We start from the raw sequence: 23,890 nt of genomic DNA on the forward strand, positions 1-23,890 counted from the left end.
TTACCTTATTTTTTAGTATTTTCCATAAAATAGCATGTTAAGGGCACAAAATGGAAGAAAACTGGAAGTGCAGTGGGGAGGGAAGTAGCTGTGTGCATGAAATAACAAACTATTTTACATATATTTAAAAGCTACCAAGTAAGAATTAAAAATACCAGACCTGATACTCATAAGTATACTGGAGTTCAGCATCTACCATTTGAATGTAACACTTTTGGTCTTTCATATAAAATCTCAGCTGCTTCTTCCAAGCCCAGTCATCAACACTGTGGACCTGAGCTTGATTTAGCTGTTTGACCACATCAATGTTATGAATAATATCAAGAATCAGAGCTTTAAGCTTGAGCTCAAGGATTCCCGATTCTGCAAATAACCACAAAAAAAATTACAACAATGTAATAAGGAAGATGTATATTAGCCATTCTCAAGTTCTTTATGCTGCCTGCCATTATCAGTTGATTTTATTCAGATCTCATTTCAGTTATATATAGAAAGATTATTAATTATGCAAAGCAATCAACACAAATCGAGAAAGTGACAGATGGTGTGAATCATCAGGTATCTCTAGTCCTTTAAAAGACAGGTGACTAGTCTATTCCAAGTCATTTTGTCTGCCTCTACACTCAACAGAGTAGAGTAATAGAGCACAGGCTTTTCTAGAAAGCCATTTTTTTCCAGAATTTTACAGCATCAACGTTTACAGTGATGTCCACTTTAGTAATCAGCAAGGTACAGCTGTTAAGCAAAACAGTTGATGCTAAGAACCTGACAATCATCCTCATTCTGGAGATTTTACTTCATACTAACTAGGCTGATGCTCTGGACTGAATGGTCTTTCATCAGTAGACTCCAAGAGAACCTCTTTTAATTTAGTTTCATCTGAAAGGAATCCAGTTTGTATGCTTTAAGGTCATTCCATGATTTGAACTCAAGTAAGGTGAATGGGGATAATCAGAAATTTCACTTCAAAATTGCATCTATTACTCAAATTAAAATGTTACTGTAAGAGTATCCTACAACAGGTGGAACAAGAAGTCCTCTGTAAGTAGTGACATTTCTTCAACAACAAATAGAAAGAGCAGAGAAAAGTAATTTAGATAAAACACCAAATTTAGAAATGGCTAAAGGTAGGCGGGATGAATCTTATTCCTAGTTGACATATCAAATGTTAACAGTTCATACATTCTAAACTAGAATTTAGCAGAGTGAGCAGTTATACAAATATAATGGGAAAACTGTTACCTGCATGTCAAAACTGAGACTTTTTATATTTACAGACTAACAGTCACCTCATGTAGCCTATGCTGTAGACTTTTACATCTGCACTAGCCATCCAAAGCTCCCTTTCTATTCAAAAGAGAGGAACATGCACTCTAAGGCATAATTCATCTGACCCATTCGGACAATACAAGCGTCAGAACAATCATACCTCAAGAGTAACTAGTTTCTCAAATCTGCTATTCAAGAATGACTAGTTCAGATGCAGAAAAAGAGTCACTTACATAGTTGTACAGAATATACTGCCATGACAATCATGTACTTCAAATGCTTTCTGGACAGTTCCAGTGGAATATAACACTGGAGCAAAGTTCAGTAGATGAAGACAAATTATTAAGATATAAATACACAATAGTAAATATACAAAGTTACAAAAAAATGAAAGTGATTTGCAGATATATGAATGCTCCAGGATAATTTTGTATCTAAATAAAAAAATCTATTATTCATTCTGAAATATGAACAATACTAAATTTGTCAATCATATTACATAAATAACTTTATGTAATTGCCTGCTTAAATAAATGGAATGTTATACATTCTGTACTATACAACCATACATTCATCGTAAAGAGCTATATGTTAAAGATCATTTTCATACCTGTATTCCCAGTATCTTCTATACTAGCATCTATGCTAGTATAATGTTCCAGTTTAGCCATGAGTTCTAATTCTAACTGTTGTAGATTACGCTCTTTGATAGCATTTTCAGCATCTTCAGTGAACTGAATTTGCTCTGCCAAAGAAAGAATCTTGGGAAGAGAAAGATTCAAATTATACTTTATAAAAACAGAAGAGAAAGGAAAGAAAGCTTTTCAGTTCATTTATAATTGCTCATTAAATCTGATATTTAAAGTATTTAACTGTATTTTTTAAACAGACACACATTTGCTATGCTCTTATTAATAAATATAACCACCTTTTAAAACCTGAAAAAATTTAGCTAAAATGTAGAAATCCTTTTGTTACGTTACTGAGTGTAGTGACATCATTTTTAAAGTATGTTTTGCCTAATAACTGTTGTGTCAGACTGAAACCAATGCATTTAGGCATACTGAGGCAACAGTCTCAGAATATTTTGCAACATTGATCTGGTAACACAGTATTTTGCATTCTAGTTTCTATATTCCACTTACATTCTAATAACTTTAGGTTGACTAGAGAAGCATACTGTGTGAGCTATGAAGTTGCAGTCAAAATGGTCACTCAAGAGATCTCTACAAAAAATTCCACCAATGATGCGCCAATCCGAAGATTATTAGTCGCTAAATTTACTAGTTGTAGTTACATAAAAGAATCCACTTCCTTCACTGCTTGTAGTTCAAAGCTTTAGAAACAATATTTTAATCAAATGTAAAACATTTTCTTTGTTACTATTTTAGTAGGTCCACATCTAATTTTGACTACCAACCAAGATCAGCAAAAAGACATACACTAAATGTAATAAATAGATATATTTTTGATAAGAATGTTTGCATAAGAATTACAAGAATGCCTATTTTAAAAATTTCTCTATACTTCAAATCAGGATAACTCAATGACTAGCCTAATATTTATCTGGGTATTTTTTCCAAATCCATATATATTTTTCGCAGATTCACACAGAATCACAGAATGGTTGAGGTTGGAAGGAATCTCTGGAGATCACCTAGTTCAAGCCCTCTGCTCAAACAGGGTCACCTAGAGCACGTTGCCAAGATTGTGTGCAGACAGCTTCTGAATATCTTCAAGGAAGGAGACTCCACAACTTTCCTGGGCAACCTGCTCCACTTTCACAGTAAAGACGTTTTTCCTTATGTTCAGACAAAACTTCCTGTTTCAGCTTGTGTCCTATTGCTTCTCATCCTATCACTGGGCACCACTGAAAAGAGTCTGTCCCCATCCTCTCTACATCTTCCCTTCAGGTACTTATACACATTGGTAAGATCCCCCCTCAGTCTTCTCTTCCCCAGGCTGAACAGGCCCAGCCTTCCCAGTTCTCTCAGCCTTTCCTCACATGAGAGATGCTCCAGTCCCTTAATCATTTTAGGAGCCCTTCACTGTACTTGTTGCAGTAGCTCCATGTCTCTCTTGAATTGGGGTGCCCAGAATTGGACACAACTACTCAAATTTGAGAAGTCTTCAAAACTTATTTGGTAAATCTAAGATTACACAGTAGGAATACTGGATCTTTTATTACCTGAGAAGGAAACAGAGATGGATCAATTGAACCTTGCGACTTTTTTCCAGCAGTAACACAATCAAGTAACAATTTTTTCAAGGTCTCCTTCATCTCCAAAGCCAAACTGCTTAGCCATACCTAACAAAAAGATTTAAAAAATCCTCAAGTTATATTAAAATTTATTTCTCAAAGTTTCTTGAACTATATTTGGATGTGATCTTCTTACCTCCACATCATTTGACAGAAGAATTTTGTTTTTAAGTAGAACAGTTTCTCCTTCTACTGACTTCATGGCAATTATGTATTTAAATTCTTCATCAAAGCTCACACTATTAATGCCTATTAACCAGAAAATAGCTATGAAATTTTTGTTGTTAAAGTCTTAAACATTAATTTATTGATATCTGATAGCAGTAAGGGAGAAAAAAATCTGCAACAGATTATTCAGCTTTGAAAAAACTTATTTCTAAATGAGTACTTTTCACAAAGAAGACAAACGCATTACCAGCAAAAAGTTTCTTAAGATGAGACTGGATGACCAAAGGATTCATGGATTGTCCTAGGATTTCTAATAAATCATCATCTCCTATGAAATAGAATCTAGGGAATGCTGAGCGTTTTTCCTGTAACAAACAAAAGAAATAATTTTGGTTAATTTAAATTCAAACTTAGTTATTTTTAAAGAAACTGAAATTAATGTCAGCTGTACCTCCAAAAATTCATTCAAAGATCTCTGACACCTCTGGAGCTGGTCAAGAATGGTAATTAAGGTATTTCTTAATCCTGTCCGGGCATTCAGTGATATTATCCTATTATCCATCTTGATATCAGACAAAATTGATCTTGACAGAAGAAAAATGGAAATAATTTATGAGACCACCATTACTGTTTTAGTCTGAATATTATATATGTAATTATCTAAAAAAGCACAGACAAGTCATATATATTTTTCATATATACATAAAAAATGTATGATACATAACTTTCAATTTTTAGTATCCATGCTGAAACTTTTCAAAATTTACATCAATACATCTCCAATAAAATTGTAATAATGACTATTTCTTGCTACCTCTATCCAAAACCAAGAAAATTCAATTCTAAGCCTTTTTATTCCCTTTCAACAAGTCATTTTAACTCAATTCAAGATAGATAATGGTACATGTATTTCTACATCTCTAAAATCTCCTCCTTGATTATCTGTATGGCTTGTTTTGAGCAAATGTATCTAAAATTCTAGTTATGTAATTTCTTAGGTAAATAAGTGCTTGTCTTGAGCAACAAGTGATTCTTGAAAAACAATTACACTACCTCTGTCAACAAAACGCATCTTCTGTCTGCCTTGTTCATAATCCGTGATTCAGAATATTCCCTTCTTCATAGGTACCCCATTACGTGAAATTTACCCATAAACCCCTCTGTTCAGACCTATGTCACTGCCACTCATCTATGTTTACTGAATTCCTGTTGCTGACTTTCATCTCCATACATATTCTAATTGTTCTTTACATTAGCTCACTGTGAAAAATGTTTTGGCCTACACATATGTCAAAAATATTTAAAAAAAAAATAAGTTGTATGCCATAACACTAACCTAAAGTCTTCATCAACTCTGTTAAAACGAGCCTGCTCTTTGGGTAGAGCTCCACGACCAAATATGGGTTCTAAATAGACCCATTTCCTTTGAATTTGGTTTAAATTCTGTAGATACTCATCCAATTCAGCCAGTCTTTTTTCCCAGATGGACACTTTATCTTCAAAACCTTTGTAATATGGGGAGTCCTTGAGGGACTGTAGAAGACAACGATGATCTCCAACCTGATTGACTATGTCTTTCCAGTCTTTAATAAGCCTGATCGTCTTGCTTTGGCTATCTTCGTAATCTGTTAATGTAAAGATAGCTCCAGCTCCCCAGAGTTCAAGCTCACGTAAGGCTTCTCTGATTGTGACTTCACCTTGCGCCCGACAATTCAAATCCTATTTAAAAGCATAAATATGATTTGTTTGAAACTATAGCGCTCACAATAAATTTTCCATTCTTTACTTCTATAATAAGAAAAAATATAAACAAGCACACAAAAATATGTCATATGGAAAAATATGATTACATTTCCAAAGACTATATAAAATAGATGATAAAAATACAGTAACCTTACTTGTTATAATTCATACCTTAAGTTCTGTTGCTTTTTCTATAATAACATCAGTCACTTTAAGTAGATCTCCAAATAATAAACCCTCCAGTGTAGTGCCTCGGGGAAAACCCAGAAGACGAAAAAGATCCAGCCAATGGTCTGGAGAAAGATGTTCACCTCTGACATACTTTAAGAGCGGAATTATCATCTATGGAAAAATGTGTATCTGAATCTGTCTAGTCTTCAAGAAAATGATATCCATTTGATTATAGTTACATGCTATCAAAACAAAACAAAAATCAACATTTCTAAACCAAAGCATATTTTTTCAATTCATGGATTTAATGTTTAAGATGTAACTCTGAAGAAAACTCATTGCTAAATGTGTGTCCATTGAAATTGTAATGACCCTCCTGTCCACTGTAATGAACTAAAGGCTTCTTCAAAAAATAAGTGTAATATTCAAAATAGCATCAGGAGGTATTTTGCTAAACTTTAAGTAACCTTACTTTATGAACTGAGCTATGTATAAATTTACACAATACCCCAAAATATAATACCCCAAAATGCCAAAATTCTTTTGATTTTATAACCCTTTTTATAATTAGGATCTTACTTTATATTTGTCTACTTCTTTTTGCAACTTTACTGTCATTACAGTATGTTCTTCTATCTTCCTCATTTTGTCATGCCAGTTAATCAAAAACTCTTCAAACAGGTATGTTTTACTCCTGTATAAATATCAAATATAGAAAAGGTCATAGTCAAATAGTACTATAACGACATGTACATGCCCATGAGAGATAAAGAAAGAAAACTGCACCTGAAAGTAATCCAGTCTTCTTTGGCTTTTTCCTGAAAACCTTGACAAAATTCTTCATACAATGCCCAAATTTCTGCACAACTCTTAATATCTTGACATACAACTGTTGACAAAGAGAAGTCAGGCTCTTCCAATTTAAAATGATGGCATTCTTCACTGAAAAGAAAGACCATTGCATAATACATTATATTACTCCATTATACACTTATGGTCTAAGAGATGCTAGTGCATGGAAATAACTATACTCATTTAAAAAAAAGTCATTGGCTTCATTGAGAAATACTGCTGCCAATTGAAATTTTGCTATAGTCTTCTTCCCAAGCAGAAATAATACAGAAATACTAGGAAGAACTATCCTACACAGTGATGTTCTCTAGGCACTTGAAGGAAAAATCCTCTTTTTTTGCAAAACAGCCCGTCCTGAACGTTTTCTTAGAGTGAGAATGTCAGAAATTAGAATCACATCTTTAGTGTATGCATTCCCATATTTCAAAGCCCAGAATTCTTCATTCTACAAACTTCAAGAACTCCAAAAAGTTATGTTATGTAACATGAGGAAAAAAAAGCTTAAAGATTAATGAACAACCTGTAACATAAAGAAAACGGAATTCATTAAATTACCATTTTTAAAATTCAGTAACTTCTGTGATACTACTACTGCAGAAGATCTGCACATTCTTATGAGCAGTACATAGAGAGAAACATACATGAGTTTTTTCTTCATGGTTTCAAGTTCATCAAATTCTTTTTTTTTTTCCTTTATGGTCTGAGCACTTCTCTCAAGGACATCCTGATCACCTGTTTCAATGACATCATCACTTGGTTTTAACTGATCCCAACGAGCTTTAAACTTCTCCAGATCTTGGAGATATATATTAATACGTGACATCACATTTCCTTTCATCATTTCAATCTGTAAAGCAAGAATTAAAATAACATTCCTTTCATAGTTTGCAACTACAATTAGTAACTAATCAAAACCAAAGTAACCACATTTTTTCAACTTTTTGTAAGAAATAGCTCATCTTTATCCTTCTATATTTTAAAAATAGGGTACTAATGGTATTTTTGCTGCTATTTAAGACCTGTTTATTTGGCCTATGCTATCTATTAAGCCTGCAACTGGTATCGCATAGAAGAATTGCTATATTTGTGTGGCATATATTTGCAGTGGTACTTCAAATGAGTTCAGCAATCTACCTATGTACTCGTAATTACAGGGCTGCATATTGTTTAGCAGAGTTTTTGGAAAAAAAAGTATTAAGCAACAGTATTAATAACATGATATAATGATAAACACACATTTTGTTAAACTGCCACCTTGTTTTCACTTCAGTTAACCTCATTAAGCCATATGCATTTATTCCGAAAGCTCTTAAGAGACAGAACTACAGCTCATTTCTACACAATGCATCAGTTCTACACAAGTTGTACCGAGGTTTTGTTTGAATAATTCAAATATTCTTCCTTCTAAGGCTCTCACCTATTTCATGAACATTGTTGTTAACACTGACCTGAGAACATTCATGGATTTTATTTAATCCAGGAAAAATATTTCTCCAGATTTACTCAGACTAATATCAACATAAGTAAAATATTAATCTTTCATTGTTACCTGCTCTGTAATCATAAGCTTATGGCTTTCCATCATTAATTCGAATTTATCCCACGTAGCTCTTAGGTTACTGATAGTGTCTAAACCTGTACCAGCTACAGTTCGCAGGAGTTTGTTTTTATCTTCAGCCTCTTGAAACAGTGGAAAAATCTAAATTCAAACAGATTAAAAATATACATGTAAATAAGTAAAAATTCAGCAAATCCTGTTTACTAAAACTACTTAAATAAATACATAAGAATCATCAAGTCTGTATGCACATATTATATGCCTATATATAGCTGCTTTCTAAATAGTTTGTGTAATAACAGTAAAATATTGTAAAAATTAATATGCAAGATAATTCAGAGAAATTCTAAACCCTAATCCTGAAATGAGATATACAGAAATGAATGCTTACTATGAATTAAGCAAATTACTTCTTATATATTGCAGAGTTCCACACAACCAGATCTGAGAGCAACATCAGAATAACAGAAATTTAATAAGTATGTATATATATGGAATCACAGAAAACAGGAGCAGAGATACTTCAAGTAAATGAGTAATATATTCACAGAAAGAGCAAGATTTTTTTTTCCTGATAATGGGAAAAAAATCAAAGGTTTTTCTTTACTAAGAGCCAACCAAATTTTTAAAAAATTAAAACTGCTTTATAATACAAAAGTCAGAATAAACTGAAATAAACATTGTGTAAAACATTCATTTAGAACTGAATTCCATTCTGGATAAATATTATCTACTTGAGAAGAGTCAATACAGCTTTTGTAGAATTCCAGAATTTTGTAAAATCAGAACTCTTTGAAGATATGAGTAAGAATATGGATAAAGGGGTTAACATATTCTAGTTTGGTTTCCAAAAAAACTTTTAACACAACTCCTTACCAAAGGAAATCAGATAACTTGGACATAAGAACAAAGGTCTCCGCACATTTAATCAATTGTGCAAAAGACAGGAAATAGATATAGGAGTAAATCGGTAGTTCTCGTAAAAGAAAAAAAGTGTCATCTGGTGGGGTTCCATAGGTTTGTGTGCTGGGCTGCTCAAGGAATTTATAAAAGAGTTGGAAATGGAGACTGAGCTGTGAGATAACAATCTTTACCAATGACAGCGTTATTCAGAGCACTAGAACTACTCCCCTGTGAAGAGTTGCTGAAAGAAATTAGAAGAAATAGTGACTGACAATAACAAATGAAATTCAAGCAGCTAACCATGAAGTGATATATGGGAAAAATAATCCTAATTTCACGTGTAAAATGTTGAGTTCTGAACTAACAACTGCAGTTCAGTATTGAGATCTTTGGGTTATGATAGCCAGTTTTACAAAAATGTCAGCTTAATCTGAGCAGTGGGAAGTAAATCAAATTTTAAGAATTTTTAAGCAAGGAAAAAAGAATACAAGAGATTATATTGTTATGTCACAATATAAATTAATGGCTTGTCCACATCTTAAAAACTATACATAGTTCTGCTGCACAAAAAAATTACTGAAAACTAGAAAATACTTACCAAAGGGCAACAAGGATGATCAAAGCTATGGGTAGGCTTATGTGTAAGGGAAGATTAGATAAACTAAAATTCTTCAGTCTAGAAAAGAGATAGCTGATGCAGAGTATAACAGAGAATAATACAATCATCTCTGTCATGAAAAGGAAGAATAGGGAATAGTTGTTCCACATCTCTTCCAACATAAAACAAAAAGGGAGATTGCAGGTGGGGAGAAAAAAAAAAAAAAAAAAAAAAAAAGTTCACTCATATAGTAAGTTGTTGACTTATAATTGACCTATATTTTACTAAAGGATATTTTGGATCTCAAAAGTGAATTTACTTTCAATAGGAGAACAGATAAGTTTGTGGAAGAGAAACTCACTGAGGGTTACTATAAATACAGAAACCACATACAGCTCAAAACACTCCTGAGATGAAAATGGATGTAAGCTAGAAGAATACTGTGGGAAAGTATCAAATAGCTGCTCTGATTTTATGCTCTTTTCTAGGCAGTCACTTGGAGAAGAAATATTGTGCTACAGGGCCCAGTAGTCTGATAGCTACTGTAGGTTCTAAACTAATGATACTAAATGTAATTTTTCATACTTGAAAACAATAATATTTTTGAAAGCTGTTACTTTGGATATGATAAATTGTATCTTACCTCTTCTCTTCCTTCAAGTAGGTGTGTATATTTTAAATTGTCTTCTGATATTTCCTCTATAGTCTGGGGCCTAACTACTAATGTTTCCATGGCATCAGTAAGAAATGAAGAAATATCGTGCAGGTGTGCTTTGCAAAGAAAATAGGAAAACAAAGTTATTACGGAGAAAATATTTATAGTAATACATTTCAAAGTAAGATAAATGTACTGCAATACAAATCTGCCATGAAACATGGTATTATACACAAGATATTTACTTTAAAAAAATGAAGGTGTCAATTTTATATACTGCTTCAACATAGATTGTATGTGTGGGCTTACATATAGATTTTTAAATGTGATCCATTGCTTTCAGTGTATGATTTAGTCCCTAAGCACTGAAGTCACTTCTCAGAGTTGAACATAAAGTCCTAAGGCATTTATTTACACACTTATTAAAATTTTAAAAGCCAGTTTTGAGTAAGTAGAGAAAAACAGATACTAAAACTTAACTTAAAACCTCCCTTTAAACAGTGAGAAGAAATCACAAGCAAAAGTTTGACTAAGCTATAACACTGCATTTTCGTAAGAAGGTAGATCTCCCCTTTTCTTACGGTACTGAGCAAAAATTGTACAATTCCGAAAAACAATTCATCTTCCAGGCTTTGGAAATAATCCATTTTCTACGTAACTGCTGTACTGAGTTTGCTGTGCTAACTGTAACAGTTAAAGCACAAAGCTTTGGCCTTACCTACACCTTATTGCATTCTCTATCCATCCCAGATAAATACAGACCATCCAGGAATGGAGAAATATTTTGCATTCTTTAATCTTCTGCCTTTTGAAAATCTAAGTCACAAGTAAATCTATGGTATAAATCTGGACTATTTAAGACTTAGTGAAGTATTTCAATTAATAATATGAAAAAAAATGATATCTTTGAATTGCAACATTTCATTATTTCATTCAATGACTCAAATGTTTAAGAAATTTTATTCCAGACAAAAGAAACAAGTGAAAGAATGGTCATATACATTCTGCTACTTCTGTAATCCATATGGCCAAAATAAGCAAGGCACATGGACGTCAAAAGGTCTTTGGTTCGGCCCTTCATGAAAAAGTAGTGTCAGATCACTTTCTCTCCACAACGATTTTTGCAATTCACTATTCCAAAGGGTAAAATATTTCTTAAATAAAAAGAGTATTTAACAAAAACATGTACATATATGTTCTACAAATACAAATTTTTAAATGCCGTTCATGAACGTTATTTACCTTGAATAGATTTTCTCAGAGAAATGACAAGAATATCATACAACTTCTGGATAAAATCATCAATTACAGTTTTCACAGGATTGCAATTAACTATTAAACAATCTATCTTGATGGTGCTTCAAGACAAAATATTAAAGAACAAGAGAAATATACAGCATTATATAAATATATGTATTCATAGACATATGTGATATATACGTATCTCAGTATCTCTAAAAACTATACATATCCATAGTTTTTGAATTACCCCTAATAAAATTATCTTGATTTTGTAGCCTAATAAGAAAAATCTTCCCTCTATAAATCTACAAATAAAAGTTTTAGTTCATTGGGCAAATAATTGTGTTATTCAAAGACTGAAAAATTTACAGCCATTATGCATATAAATGCAATTTTATAGGGACTAAGGTCTCAGGTTCTGATCCTCCAAACACTTAGAAAACTGCTTATTTATATAAATATTTTATATATGTATACATATACATATATATAAAAAACATATGCCACTCAGTCTGTCCTTGAACCTTTGCTATCAGCAATATAATTTAGCCAACAAGTTCCACGGGTTCTTTTCCCCTGCATGACATAATACTTCTTTTTATTCATTCTGAACATGACTCCCATCAGTTTCACTTGATAACTCTAATTGCATAATACATTAAATTCCACATGAATCTTCATAAACATAAAGGCCTAGAGCAGTAGAACTTAAAATACAAAATCGAATTACACGAACTGTAAGAGTTTTATGAGCTAATTACATGTTTAACCATACGAATTATGTGTATGAGTTTATTATGTCTGTCCCTAGTGTCACATATATTCAACACATACAGAACATAGGTAAAAGAACTGCTAATGTATAGCATGTCTTGCGATATTTCAGAATCAGTCCTTATTTTTTAGGTGGCTCCATATGGAGTTTTTAAAAATGAAGCCTTTAAAAGTTTTCAGGGAGAGCTGAGTGGAGAGAAATAAATAAAGTCTACAAATAAAACCAAAAAAACCAAAAATTGAAACATTAGAAAACTTCAAAGACGTAAAAAATGCTTTTGAAATTCTACTTACATCTCATAGGAAAAAAAACATTTTGAGTTTAAAAACATTTTGAGTTTACTATGTTCTTTAAAGTATCTAACAAAATTAATTATTCAAACATACAAATAGGTTAACACTATACCTTGGAAGACGTTCTGCTTCTTTCCCTCTCACTTTTAATGCTTTGAAATTTTTTTCCCAGTCCTGTTTGCTAGAAAGATGTTTCTTCACCAGAGTCTCCATATCTACTTGGCCAATTACAATCCATTCCTTTTTAACATCATTTTTGATTTTATGGAAAAGAAATATTTGGCAGATTAAAAAGCACTATTTCTCAATAATATTAAAATACTTTTTAGTAATGATCTCAAGCTACATTTGCTTTAATCTGTTAATTCAATTACCTACAGATACTCTTAGTGCAAAAATCAAGAGGTACAGAATGGTACAACATATCACCACTTTTAAGGATGATCAAAACAAATTTCGAACAAGGATGAAAAGACTTCTATAATGCCGAGATTTCAGTGGAAACTGTACATATGCTTCAATCTAGGCATGTGCTTAAGTGCTTGTCTTAATATGGATGGACTTATTAAGCTTACACATCTTGAAGAACAGGACCATAATGCTCAAATGTCATTGCTCAATGAACTTTAGAACGTTTCAAACATAAAACAATGTACATCTGAAAGAAAAGATATGAGTCAGTCAAATATTGAAAATACCTTAAATTGATCGGAAACTTCTGCCAACCTTCTGAACAAATCTTCTGCCTTACTGAAAGCAGTCAGAAATCCATTTGCATTTCTTTCGGTCATAACAGAGAAGACAGACTCTTCTTCTGTTTCACTTACTCCCCTAAACTGATTTGGAATGGAGATAAATCTCTTCATTTCTCTGTAATATCTGGCTCGTACTTCCTCAAAAGGAGGTCTGAATTGCAACCGGCCTTGCCTAAAAAGTAAAATAAATCATGCAAAGTTAATATTTGAATTTAATTTGAGTCAGAATACTTTCTCAGGAGGAAAAAAAGAGATCTTACTTGAATGTTAGATCAATATTTATTTCTGGCAAATTCTCATTCAGTGCTTCCAAGCCCATTTGATACTGATGCTCCAGGGCTTTGTAAAGTTGATGATTCCAGTGCTGCCTCCAAGCTTTCATCTCATGTGAGTTGAAACCCTAAAAATTAATAATGCTTATTTTAAATTGTTTTCCTCAAATCATAATTATTTTGTCAAACCTAGTGTAGTACAATGCCTAAGGCCCTGGATCTTATAAGATTCAAAGAAGAATTGCACATGTTTGAGTATTAAGATGATCTACAGTTACCATATTATTCCAAATGGACACAGGAATAACAAAAAAAAATTATTCAAAATCATAACCACACTCTATTGAAGTTTAGGATAAGAACTCCACTGAAGTTCATCTCCTATTAGTCTATCATGAGATTCTTTAATGTCATTTAAAAATATTATCTATAGGCCTCTGCTAGAAATAAGATACAAGGCTAGCTGGATGTGAGTTATGAACCTGTATTAGTCCAAGGTTGTTGCAGGAAGCTACATGGTTATGCATTACCCTACAATTCAAAATTTGCCAGAGGAACTCTTCCAACAAAAAGATTCCAGAGATTAAGAAAGTTTGAAATTATCTCAGCTGAGGTTATTTAAGGTAAATACTATATTATTTATAAATATGGTTTAAAAAAAAATGTAAAATTGTTACAAACCGACACTGTTATGCCAACATGGACTGTGTAAGGAAGAAACCCAGAGAAATGGAAATTTCCCCACACAGACCACTGTAATACAGTTAATTATTTCTAGCTCCTTTCCTCCAAACAATGCCTCTGAAGAGTTAACAGAAACCTGACCAAAATTATTGTGTGAATAAATTCATACACTTATCTTTCCTATGCTACTACATATATTGCAGATAGAGCCCTGTAAACTTCATAAGCTGCTGCAGAGTTTTAAGATCTTGATGACAACAGTAGAAGACTAAAATGTCTTGGCATTCTGCAAGACCTAGACTGGCACTTCCAATCTAGGTCTTGCACTATTAAAAGAAAAAAAATACAATTTAGTTCATTTTCCACATAAATATTCTGTAATAACAAAACAATTTGCAAACAGATCTTAAAGCAAATACAATTGGAATATTATTTTTTCAAAAATATAATGACTTGAAGATAATAATTGCAAGCCTTTGCAAATTAAATTAAAAAAAAATAAAATAATTCAAAGTTGCAACAAAATATGCATAGGGCTAAAAATGTGATTACTTTACATTAACTTCAGTAGATGGCAAATTTCCTAAGAAAAATAAAAAAAAATATTTGTCAAATATCAACTATAATAATCCAGGTTTGCATTAGAAAAGCCAAAGACATCATAATCCTCTACAAATACAGCTCCATAATTGGTGAAGCGAAGAAGAAAATTTGAATTGATTTAAATGTTATCTTAAAATACCTTCACTGATAGCAGTACCAATCATATTCTGATAACAGGCTATTCTACAATTGAAATTTGATAGGAAAACAAAGAAAAATGTGGCTTTTTACATTATTCCAGTAGAAATGTATTTCTAATTTTATAGAAGTTTATGTATATTTTATTTCATTCTGCCTGGAAATCTTTAATTTCTATACCAATTTCTGTAATTTACTTTGTGTTAAAGGCTCAAATACAAGCAATCTACAAGACCTAAGAATTTCTCATTTTGTCACCTAAGTCCTGCTAATCGACCAAGTGTTTTTGTTCTTCCATTACCCATGTCACACAAAACAAATACAATCCTTATCCTTCTCCTCAGCTGAGACTCACACATGGCATTAACTAAAAAATACACACAGTTTCCATGACATAGCCATTATAAAGCAACTCATTAATCAGAACTCATTCAATCATAATACGTTTGAGTCTTAAATCTTGAAACCACTGAAAAGTCAAGTTTTCAGTTTGCAGTTTGATCACTAGACCCTGCCTGTGACTCGAGGCTGGCAAAACCAGTTCTGAGCTCCTGGACTCCTTCTTTCCAACGTTGCTGCTGCCGCAGTAGATCAATATTCATTAACGATATAACCTAAAAGGTTAAAGGATAATATATTTATCACCACATAAATGAAGATAAGGTAAAGTAAGTTACACAAAACACTATTTCAGTTTAACCTGGAAAATATACCTTTTCAATGAAGTTTGTGTGCCACTTTCTTAGTTTTCTATTTTCAGTGGAAAGTCGTTCAGCTGCAGCTTGGAGCTTTTGAATATAAGCTTCCAGTTCCCTAGGATTATCCCATGTTATTTGTGCTTTTCCTCCAGGACCAGATTTTGAATACTTGAAAAACAGACAAGCTTTGTAAGGTTTAATGACAAACACAGGACTAGGTTACTAGCTAGAATATGTGGCTGTATGCGGCAATATGAGAAAGATCTTTCCACCACTCAGAAAAAAAAAAAAAAAAAAAAAAATCTCACTACTGGACTAGAGAAGTAATAAGGAGACATATCACAATACCAGATTTATCTTTATAGAAACACACTGGGGAAGGATTAATGTCAGACTATTAACCAGAGTTGGAAATAAATCCACTTAGGCTGCGACCGCTGCTCCACAAACACAGGCAGATACCTTAAGTTGAGGTGGCATCTTAAACTCCACTCTTCCCCTTTCTTCTGCACAGATCAAACAATAAACTGGCACACTAACAACTGCTTATTCGACACCATATGTTTTTTATGGAATACATCTTTAAAATTACTCTGTAAAACTTCACTGATTCAAAATGTACAACTTCGAGGAGTTCCATTTCTTATTTTTTTCAGTCAAGGTTCTGGGTCCACCAATTTTAAATTAAATGCTAATGAAATGGATGGATTTGCTTGGATTGGAAGACTGAAGTAAAAAAAATCAGTAATAAACACAGAAAAAGCAGTGCAGAGTACACACAGATACCACTAAATTTTAAAATAACACAAACAGAGGGATTCTTTCACCTTAATTATCTGTTCAAATGCTAGAGCAGACTGTAACATCATTGGCTTCTGACTCTCAATCATTTGTTGATCAATAGAATTATAAAAGTTTGCAACCTATAAAAATGAAGAGATGAAATTGAAAAGATAAGAATATTTACATGTCAGTAAATTTAACTCACAAGATATTCCTGAAAGTGTTGTCTATTCAATACCATTAAGAAATAAAAATTCAACACTAGTATTTTCATAAGTGTGAAGTACATATACCATGCTCATATGATCATGTCTTCCTCTAGTGACTAATTCCAACAGCAAAAAGACTGCTCTTTACATATGTCCAAGATAATTACACTTCACCTTGAATGAAACAGGTTCAGGGCCAGATTTATTATTAGTGGAACATTCAATTGTTTTATGCAAACATAGGCATCCAGCAATATTTCAGATGCTTCCAGATAACCAAGACATAATATGTTATGAAACCTAAAAAAGATCCTTTTCCTTCCACATGGAGAGGTGAAGTAGGAGTGATACCCTACAACTCAGTTTACCTATTCACATATAGACATCTAGTATCATCTGAGATGCCTACTTGGGCCTCCAACAATGAACAAGATGACATAGTTATCTTGTAAGTCTTGTCTCACATGAGCCATAGCTGTGCTAGTATCTCAGATACTAATGACATCTCATGTGGTGCTGTACTAAATTATATCTATGTATCTACATGCATTTTTTACTAACATATATATATATATATATATACTTATTTCATGCAGTAATAGAAAAGACTTGATATGGTCTTTCAATTGAAATACAGGTAAGGGCAGAGTCCTATAAAATTTATATAGCATTGAGTAAAACTGAAAAACAAACCTTAAATAAAACAAACATGTATTTGCAGTGAAACACTTTGTACCATTTCAGCTGAGGGTTAGCCATGTTGAGGACAATTCTGCCCACTTTATCACATTTTCCTCAGTTACAATAAACAAAAATTGAAACTAAAAATAACACACAAAAATAATGAACTGTTTTCTTTGTATATACTAACTTCATAGGACTTTATTGCTATCATTCATCTCATTTCAAAAAAAAAGACATTCTTTTAATTTAATGATGAAAATGTGTATTCCTTTATTTCTATTCCCTTTTAAGAATTTAGTTAATTTATTCAAGAAATAGCCACTTTCATACAGAAAAATGCATCTAAAGTTTATCAACCACACAGTGAAACAGGGAAGATAATACTTAAAATAATCTACTAATAAAACATGGAAATCAAAACAGAAAGTTATTATGGCTTTTAATGTTATACCTGTTTGAGGATGACTGCTTGCTTACAGAACTTCTGTGCAGTGTTTGCAACATGTTGTATTTTAGATGGAATAGAAAAACCAAGGGCTGATAGCTGACGTACTTCTCTTAGGAGAGTCACCAAGTGATCTGAATACAGTATGTTTAATGTTCCAGAAATGTGATCCAGCTCCATAACCGGACTGTTAGCTTGTATGCTAAACCAAAATTAGTTTAGACATATTATTCAATATAACTTGATATGAGTCCTTTCTTAGGTGCATTTTATAATATGATAAGTAATTCTAAAAAGCTTGATGCATTACTTTTTTCTGTATATTAACACCCTAAATTATTCAGATGTTATTCTAGTAACCTTTCTCTTAACTTACAGCCATTGAATACAAGTAGAAATGGACAATGCTTATTAGTTTGGCTCAGAAAGTTTTACAGACATGTTAGTAACAGTTAACATTTAAATTAAGATTTTTCATTGTAGTAATACTTCTACCATCCCTCATCTAGGCTTCTTGCATAAACACTTCACCTTATCTTTACTACTTTTTTCCTCTTATTTCTCATCTTTTTCTAGCTTCTATATCCATTGTATTCCTCTTGCAGTAACTCCTCTTTCTTTTCCTTTTAATTAATCTCTTCCCAATAAGCTAAAAAAAATCTGTTGAAATATCACAAAAACAAAATTCTGTTGTACTAACAAATTAGATGGTTGCTATATATTGCAGTGTTGAATTTGCTTATTTGTCATATTTGTGTGTTCTTCATAAAGTATCAACATCTGTATCCTGTGAAAGTTCGGACAACCTTCCTTTAAAAAAAAAATTTTGTAACTCTCAGAGAGGCAGACAGAAGCTATGTGGTCAATCTAACCAAAAACATAAAGTAAAATTAAAAGAATACATATTTTAATCTACCAGAAAATAATTTCATTATCTTCGAGAATTTAATTCATGAGGTTTTAATCAATTTTCTTATCCTTCGTCTGCTCTATTTATAATGTAGTTTCTTATGGATAGCAATTATTTGTTGTATGTGTCAACTGTATATCACATTTCTACTCAGAGATCATCTGGTTTGTAGACACTATCACAACAAGTATAATAAACAGCAACAATAACCAAATGAGTCATGTACTTCATTCCATGAACAAAGGCTGGCAGGATCCACAATTGTGAAATGATAATGAACTCTTCCATTTTATTTCTCCTCTCATTCTCAGTTATGTAGTTTCATGTCTCCTTCATCAAGTATTGAAGATTACAGCATAATCATTATTTAAATAAAAATGTTATTTACCAAAGTCCTGATTTGGGATTTGATAACTCTGACTGGATATTCCTAGACCAATCATCAAATTGTTCTTGTTCATATACTTTAAACTGTTCCAAAAGAGAATCTGCACTTTGATGAAAAGTTTGAAATCCAGACAAGTCATACAGCAGAGCCTCCGCAAGCTGGATAGCATCATCCACCTTAAACACAATCATAGAAAAAGAAACCTTAACTTCTCAACTTTCATTTTAAAAAAAATCACCACAGTAAATACTTAATGTTTATGTAATATCCAAATTGAGATCAAAAACCAGAATTAAAAAAATAAAATGAATCCTGAATTGTTCCACACATGTTCAAATTCTCATTTTGATAAAATTGAGGTGTGGTTTGAATCACCCCACCTATCTACTACTATTTAGATTCCTTAGGATACGCCACTTGGTCTTTAGGTGTTTCTCCAGAAGGCTACAGATTGTCCCATGTGTCCTGTGTTGTATCTACAAGGTCCATACCAATGTCTTGGATACACAAAGGCTTTCAAATGTGACTTGAAACAGCAATTCAGAAATTCAGCTCAGCCAAAAGTAGGTACGCAGTCATTTGTCAGCTGAACTTTCTCAAGGTCTTTAATAGACCAAGCAAAAGAAAGAACTGTGAAGCTCAAGCTACTGCTCTTCTGTCTGTGGGGATAAAAAAAAATATATATATAGAATCATAGAATCAGTAAGGTTGGAAGGGGCCTCTGGAGATCACCTAGTCCAACCTCCCTGCTCAGCAGGGGCACCTAGAGCATGGTAGACAGGATTGCATCCAGGCAGGCCTTGAAAATCTCCAGAGAAGGAGACTCCACAGCCTCTCTGGGCAACCTGGTCCAGGGCTCCGTCACTCTCGCAGGGAAGAAATTCCCCCTCACGGTCAGGCGGAACTTCCTGTGCTTCAATTTCTGCCCACTGCCTCTTGTCCTGTCACAGGGGGCAGCTGAAAAGAGTTTGTCCCCATCCCCTTGACACCCTCCCCTCAGGGACTTGTACACATTGATAAGATCCCCCTTCAGTCTTCTCTGCCCCAGGCTGAAGAGGTCCAGCTCTCGCAGCCATTCCTCAGAGAGCAGGTGCTCCAGCCCTCTGATCATCTTTGTAGCCCTACACTGGACTCTCTCCAGCAGCTCCATGTCTCTCTTGTCCTGGGGAGCCCAGAACTGGACACAGGACTGGAGATGAGGCCTCCCCAGGGCTGAGGAGAGGGGCAGGATCACCTCCCAAGACCTCCTGGCAACAGTCTTCCCAATGCACCCAGGGATACTATTGGCCTTCTTGGCCACACGGGCACATTCCTGGCTCATGGTCAACTTGTCATCCACCAGCATTCCCAGGTCCTTCTCTGCAGAGCTGCTCTCCAGAAGGTCAGCCCCCAGCTTGTACTGGTGGCTGGGGTTATTTTTCCCTAGGTGCAGGATTCTGCACTTGCCCCTGTTGAACCTCAGGAGGTTCCTCTCCGCCCAGCTCTCCAGCCTGTCCAGGTCTCTCTGAACAGCAGCACAGCCCTCAGGTGTGTCAGCCACTCCTCCCAGCTTGGGATCATCAGCAAACTTGCTGAGGAGGCATTCTGTCCCCTCATCCAGGTCACTGATGAAGAAGTTGCACAGCATGAGACCCAGGACTGAGTCCTGGGGGACGCCACTACCTTTAAGACTACTACCCTTTGTCACATTCAGCTGAAATGGGCTCTCGAGTTTTCTGCAAATCACAGGTGAACCCCATAAAATCTTGAAAAATAGTTATTCTGGGATGGATAATATCTTTCTATATTTATTGCATGGCACTTATTTTGATAGGAAATATTTTGCTTTTAACTAATCAATACTTTCCAATAAAAAGTTTCAGAAAGTTTCTAACTAAAGTGTGAACACAAACTAACAAAATAGTGGAAGTTAAAATAGAGTAAAATATATCTTAAAACCATTCCATTGTGAGAGAACATAAAATTGTTTTCCATTTGCTTTTACTACAGAGAAATAAAGTTCAGTCTTTAAATTAGCATTACAAACTCACTGGCAGTTACTGTTTCAAACAAGCGCTCTCAGAAAATCCCTTCGCTATCAAGGAGACACTTTGCAGGTCAGTAATAACAAATGAGTATTACAGTGTCATACCCTGGCTAACTTTGAATCTTATAGAATTTAAAAACGCAGCCTACAGGATACAATTTGACAAAAAGCTCCATCTCTTCACAGAATATTGGTCCATATTTTGTCAAAAAATATTAAGTCATAACAGCAGGTTGTCCAGTGTATAATGAAAAGACAATCTTTTGTGCTAGTAAGTAGTCCCACTAGTAAGGAATACTTAATATATAACTCTTGAGAAAGCTACAAATTTTATAAATATTAGTCTCCCCACAATCCTATGCATCATGTTTTACTCATATGATAATATTATGTCTAAATTGTAATGGAATCTCTTACCTTCAGCTCCAGTTGTCGCACCCATACAATATTATTGACAACTTCAGAAAGGTTTTTGCCTAAGAGTGGTCCAGAAACATCACCAGGAACACCATGGCATCGTGTTTCAAAGTCTATCTGATAGGCTAACACAAGCAAACAACTCATGTTAGACTAAAAACCCAAGAGAGCAAGCTTAAATTAATTATTATAGCTTTAAAATGTATTAGGGATATTGATACTACTCTAAAAGTAAATAAAAAGCCCTAATACACAAAAAAAATCATACACTGGAAGACTTATAAATATATTTTTACCTTTGACAGAATCTTGAAGTCTTGCTAGCAATGTTTCCCTTTCAAAAAGCAATTCTTTACTAATGTTTGGACGCTTTATCAGTTCCTTATATTTCTGAAATGTCTGAAGAAGCTGGAATATGAAATTTAAAAGAAATTATCTTTCTCCTGAAAAAAACCATATTCCAGTACTATTTATTAGCATTGTCCGTAAATACGGTTTCTGGTCATCGGTAGTTACTTCTTTGCTATAAACTCAGTTAAGACTTAAGAATTCAGTAATTTGATCTAACGGAAAGTTTTCAGACTATAAAAGTATCTATACCTGTTGAGGACTATCTTGAATTTCTGAAATAAATTTCTTCAATTTGCTTGCTATTTTTTGTTCTGCTGGTGCAATAATTCTTTCATATTGAGAGACTGCAGCTTTCCATAATGGCTAGATAACAAGTATATATGTTAGTTTAAGAGAGTTCATATACATCATAAAGAGTGACAGAAGTAATGTAAAAATAAGCATTTTACCTCTGTGTAAGGATTATAGTGTACAGGATTTAAGCCAGCAAAAGGCTCAAACACCTGGATAAGATGTAAAGCATTTTGCTCTCCAGCTGGCAAAAAAAATGTAAGTTTTTCATGCAGTGTTCTAATAGTTAGCACCTACAACAGAAGAAAATATTTGATTATTCAACATATTCATACATAAAACTTACATTTAAAAGCAAAAAACCCAAGAAGCACAAGAAACTTTTGAAAGGTTCACACAAACATACACATTGTGGAACGTTATCTTAATCTAAAATATTTTAAGTGGGTTTTTTTGTAACTCAAAACTCATTATTTAATTCTGTTTCCAACAAAATAAATGTTAATAAACCCAATCTTTACCTCATCAAGACGTTTGCCAAGTTTGGCTAATGATTCAGGGAAGTATTTCTCATTTTTCCATGGATGTAGAGTGTAACGTTGCCACAGCTGTCCAGTTAAGTACACACAAGCTGATACCCACTGTTCACAAATCAAGATGCCAGCTTTTAGATGTTCTTTAACAATGTGAAAAGCATCCTCCCACAGATTCAAAGCTGCCAATTTTCTTTGAACAAATCTACCTAAACAGCCACCTAGAATTCCCAAAAGTAAACAAAAGCAATATGCCAAGTTTGTTCAAAATAATTGCTAAAATCCATACCAAGTTCCAATCCAATTCACATCCATCAACTTGTGTAATTTCCTACAAATCAAACCACACAAATATATCTGTAACTGATCAGTCATTTTCAGATCAGTAAAGACTTTCAGATTCTTCAACATCTCCAAGTTAAACCAGTCCAACATCAGAAGCTGACAGAGTAGGATTCTGGAATCCACATAAAAGCATCTCTCCCTACCATTACCTGCTTTTACCCCTAGCTCTCAGGTTACAGACAGCAATCTCGCCACGCAGACAAACTCACTATCATACTTGGTTCCCAGAATATGGGACTGCTGTCATGAAAACAAAAGAAGCAACTTCTCTTCATCTTCTACTCTTACCTCCATGCAAGCTGAATCAATTTTCAAGCAGCATTTTTATGTAAATAACTATTCCTTATCTCCTCTGAGAAAAAGACAAGTCAAACAGAAGCAGACAAATCTGGCCCACAGACTGAAAGCAATATAAATCTATTATCTACCATCTTCCCAAGAGTGTGTGGTGTCCACCAAAATTGCCCGAATTACTACAAGACAAGTAATATTCCTGCATCATAATTACAACAAGCAAGCACCATAACCCTGTAGGTTTCGAAAGGTGATTTCATGTGGGAGAAGGTCCCTGCTCCAAGGATTCACTGCCTTCTTTTTTAAATAATTATTTAATACAGAGTGCATAAAGATTTACCTATTACATCCAAGAGATTATGCATGCGTAGCTGTGGATAAGGATCGTGTTCTGTTTGTCTCCACACACCATCAACAGTATCTCTGGTAGTCTCCACTAAATCCACAACTTCAAATAATGAGAGACTATCCAAGTTGTAATAATCCTATAAAAACATGTTTTTAATAAGTTCAGTACTAGTATATTAGAACCATTTATACTTTTCTAAAGCTGGTAACTGATATAGTTTCCTGCTGA

General features: G+C 33.6%; 1 protein-coding gene across 1 annotated transcript in view; it reads right to left on the bottom strand.

The window, feature by feature from the left end:
• Positions 1–23,890, bottom strand: part of DYNC2H1 (dynein cytoplasmic 2 heavy chain 1) — a 167,775-nt gene that overhangs the window by 139,551 nt on the left and 4,334 nt on the right. The window contains exons 5-32 of the mRNA XM_062567281.1: positions 23,654–23,798; positions 22,663–22,895; positions 22,300–22,434; positions 22,100–22,213; positions 21,796–21,907; positions 21,500–21,624; positions 19,057–19,232; positions 17,765–17,960; positions 16,465–16,560; positions 15,653–15,805; positions 15,455–15,553; positions 13,503–13,642; positions 13,186–13,414; positions 12,600–12,727; positions 11,420–11,535; positions 10,166–10,293; positions 8,013–8,162; positions 7,105–7,310; positions 6,398–6,553; positions 6,191–6,305; positions 5,612–5,782; positions 5,034–5,416; positions 4,149–4,281; positions 3,945–4,062; positions 3,666–3,778; positions 3,458–3,577; positions 1,880–2,030; positions 161–363 (exon numbers count right to left, since the gene is read on the bottom strand). Coding sequence (XP_062423265.1) covers positions 161–363; positions 1,880–2,030; positions 3,458–3,577; positions 3,666–3,778; positions 3,945–4,062; positions 4,149–4,281; positions 5,034–5,416; positions 5,612–5,782; positions 6,191–6,305; positions 6,398–6,553; positions 7,105–7,310; positions 8,013–8,162; positions 10,166–10,293; positions 11,420–11,535; positions 12,600–12,727; positions 13,186–13,414; positions 13,503–13,642; positions 15,455–15,553; positions 15,653–15,805; positions 16,465–16,560; positions 17,765–17,960; positions 19,057–19,232; positions 21,500–21,624; positions 21,796–21,907; positions 22,100–22,213; positions 22,300–22,434; positions 22,663–22,895; positions 23,654–23,798 — 4,344 coding nt within the window. The remainder of the gene's footprint in view (positions 1–160; positions 364–1,879; positions 2,031–3,457; positions 3,578–3,665; positions 3,779–3,944; positions 4,063–4,148; positions 4,282–5,033; positions 5,417–5,611; positions 5,783–6,190; positions 6,306–6,397; positions 6,554–7,104; positions 7,311–8,012; positions 8,163–10,165; positions 10,294–11,419; positions 11,536–12,599; positions 12,728–13,185; positions 13,415–13,502; positions 13,643–15,454; positions 15,554–15,652; positions 15,806–16,464; positions 16,561–17,764; positions 17,961–19,056; positions 19,233–21,499; positions 21,625–21,795; positions 21,908–22,099; positions 22,214–22,299; positions 22,435–22,662; positions 22,896–23,653; positions 23,799–23,890) is intronic.

Source organism: Rhea pennata, chromosome 1, assembly GCF_028389875.1.
Source record: "Rhea pennata isolate bPtePen1 chromosome 1, bPtePen1.pri, whole genome shotgun sequence".
In the NCBI taxonomy this organism is placed as follows: domain Eukaryota; kingdom Metazoa; phylum Chordata; class Aves; order Rheiformes; family Rheidae; genus Rhea; species Rhea pennata.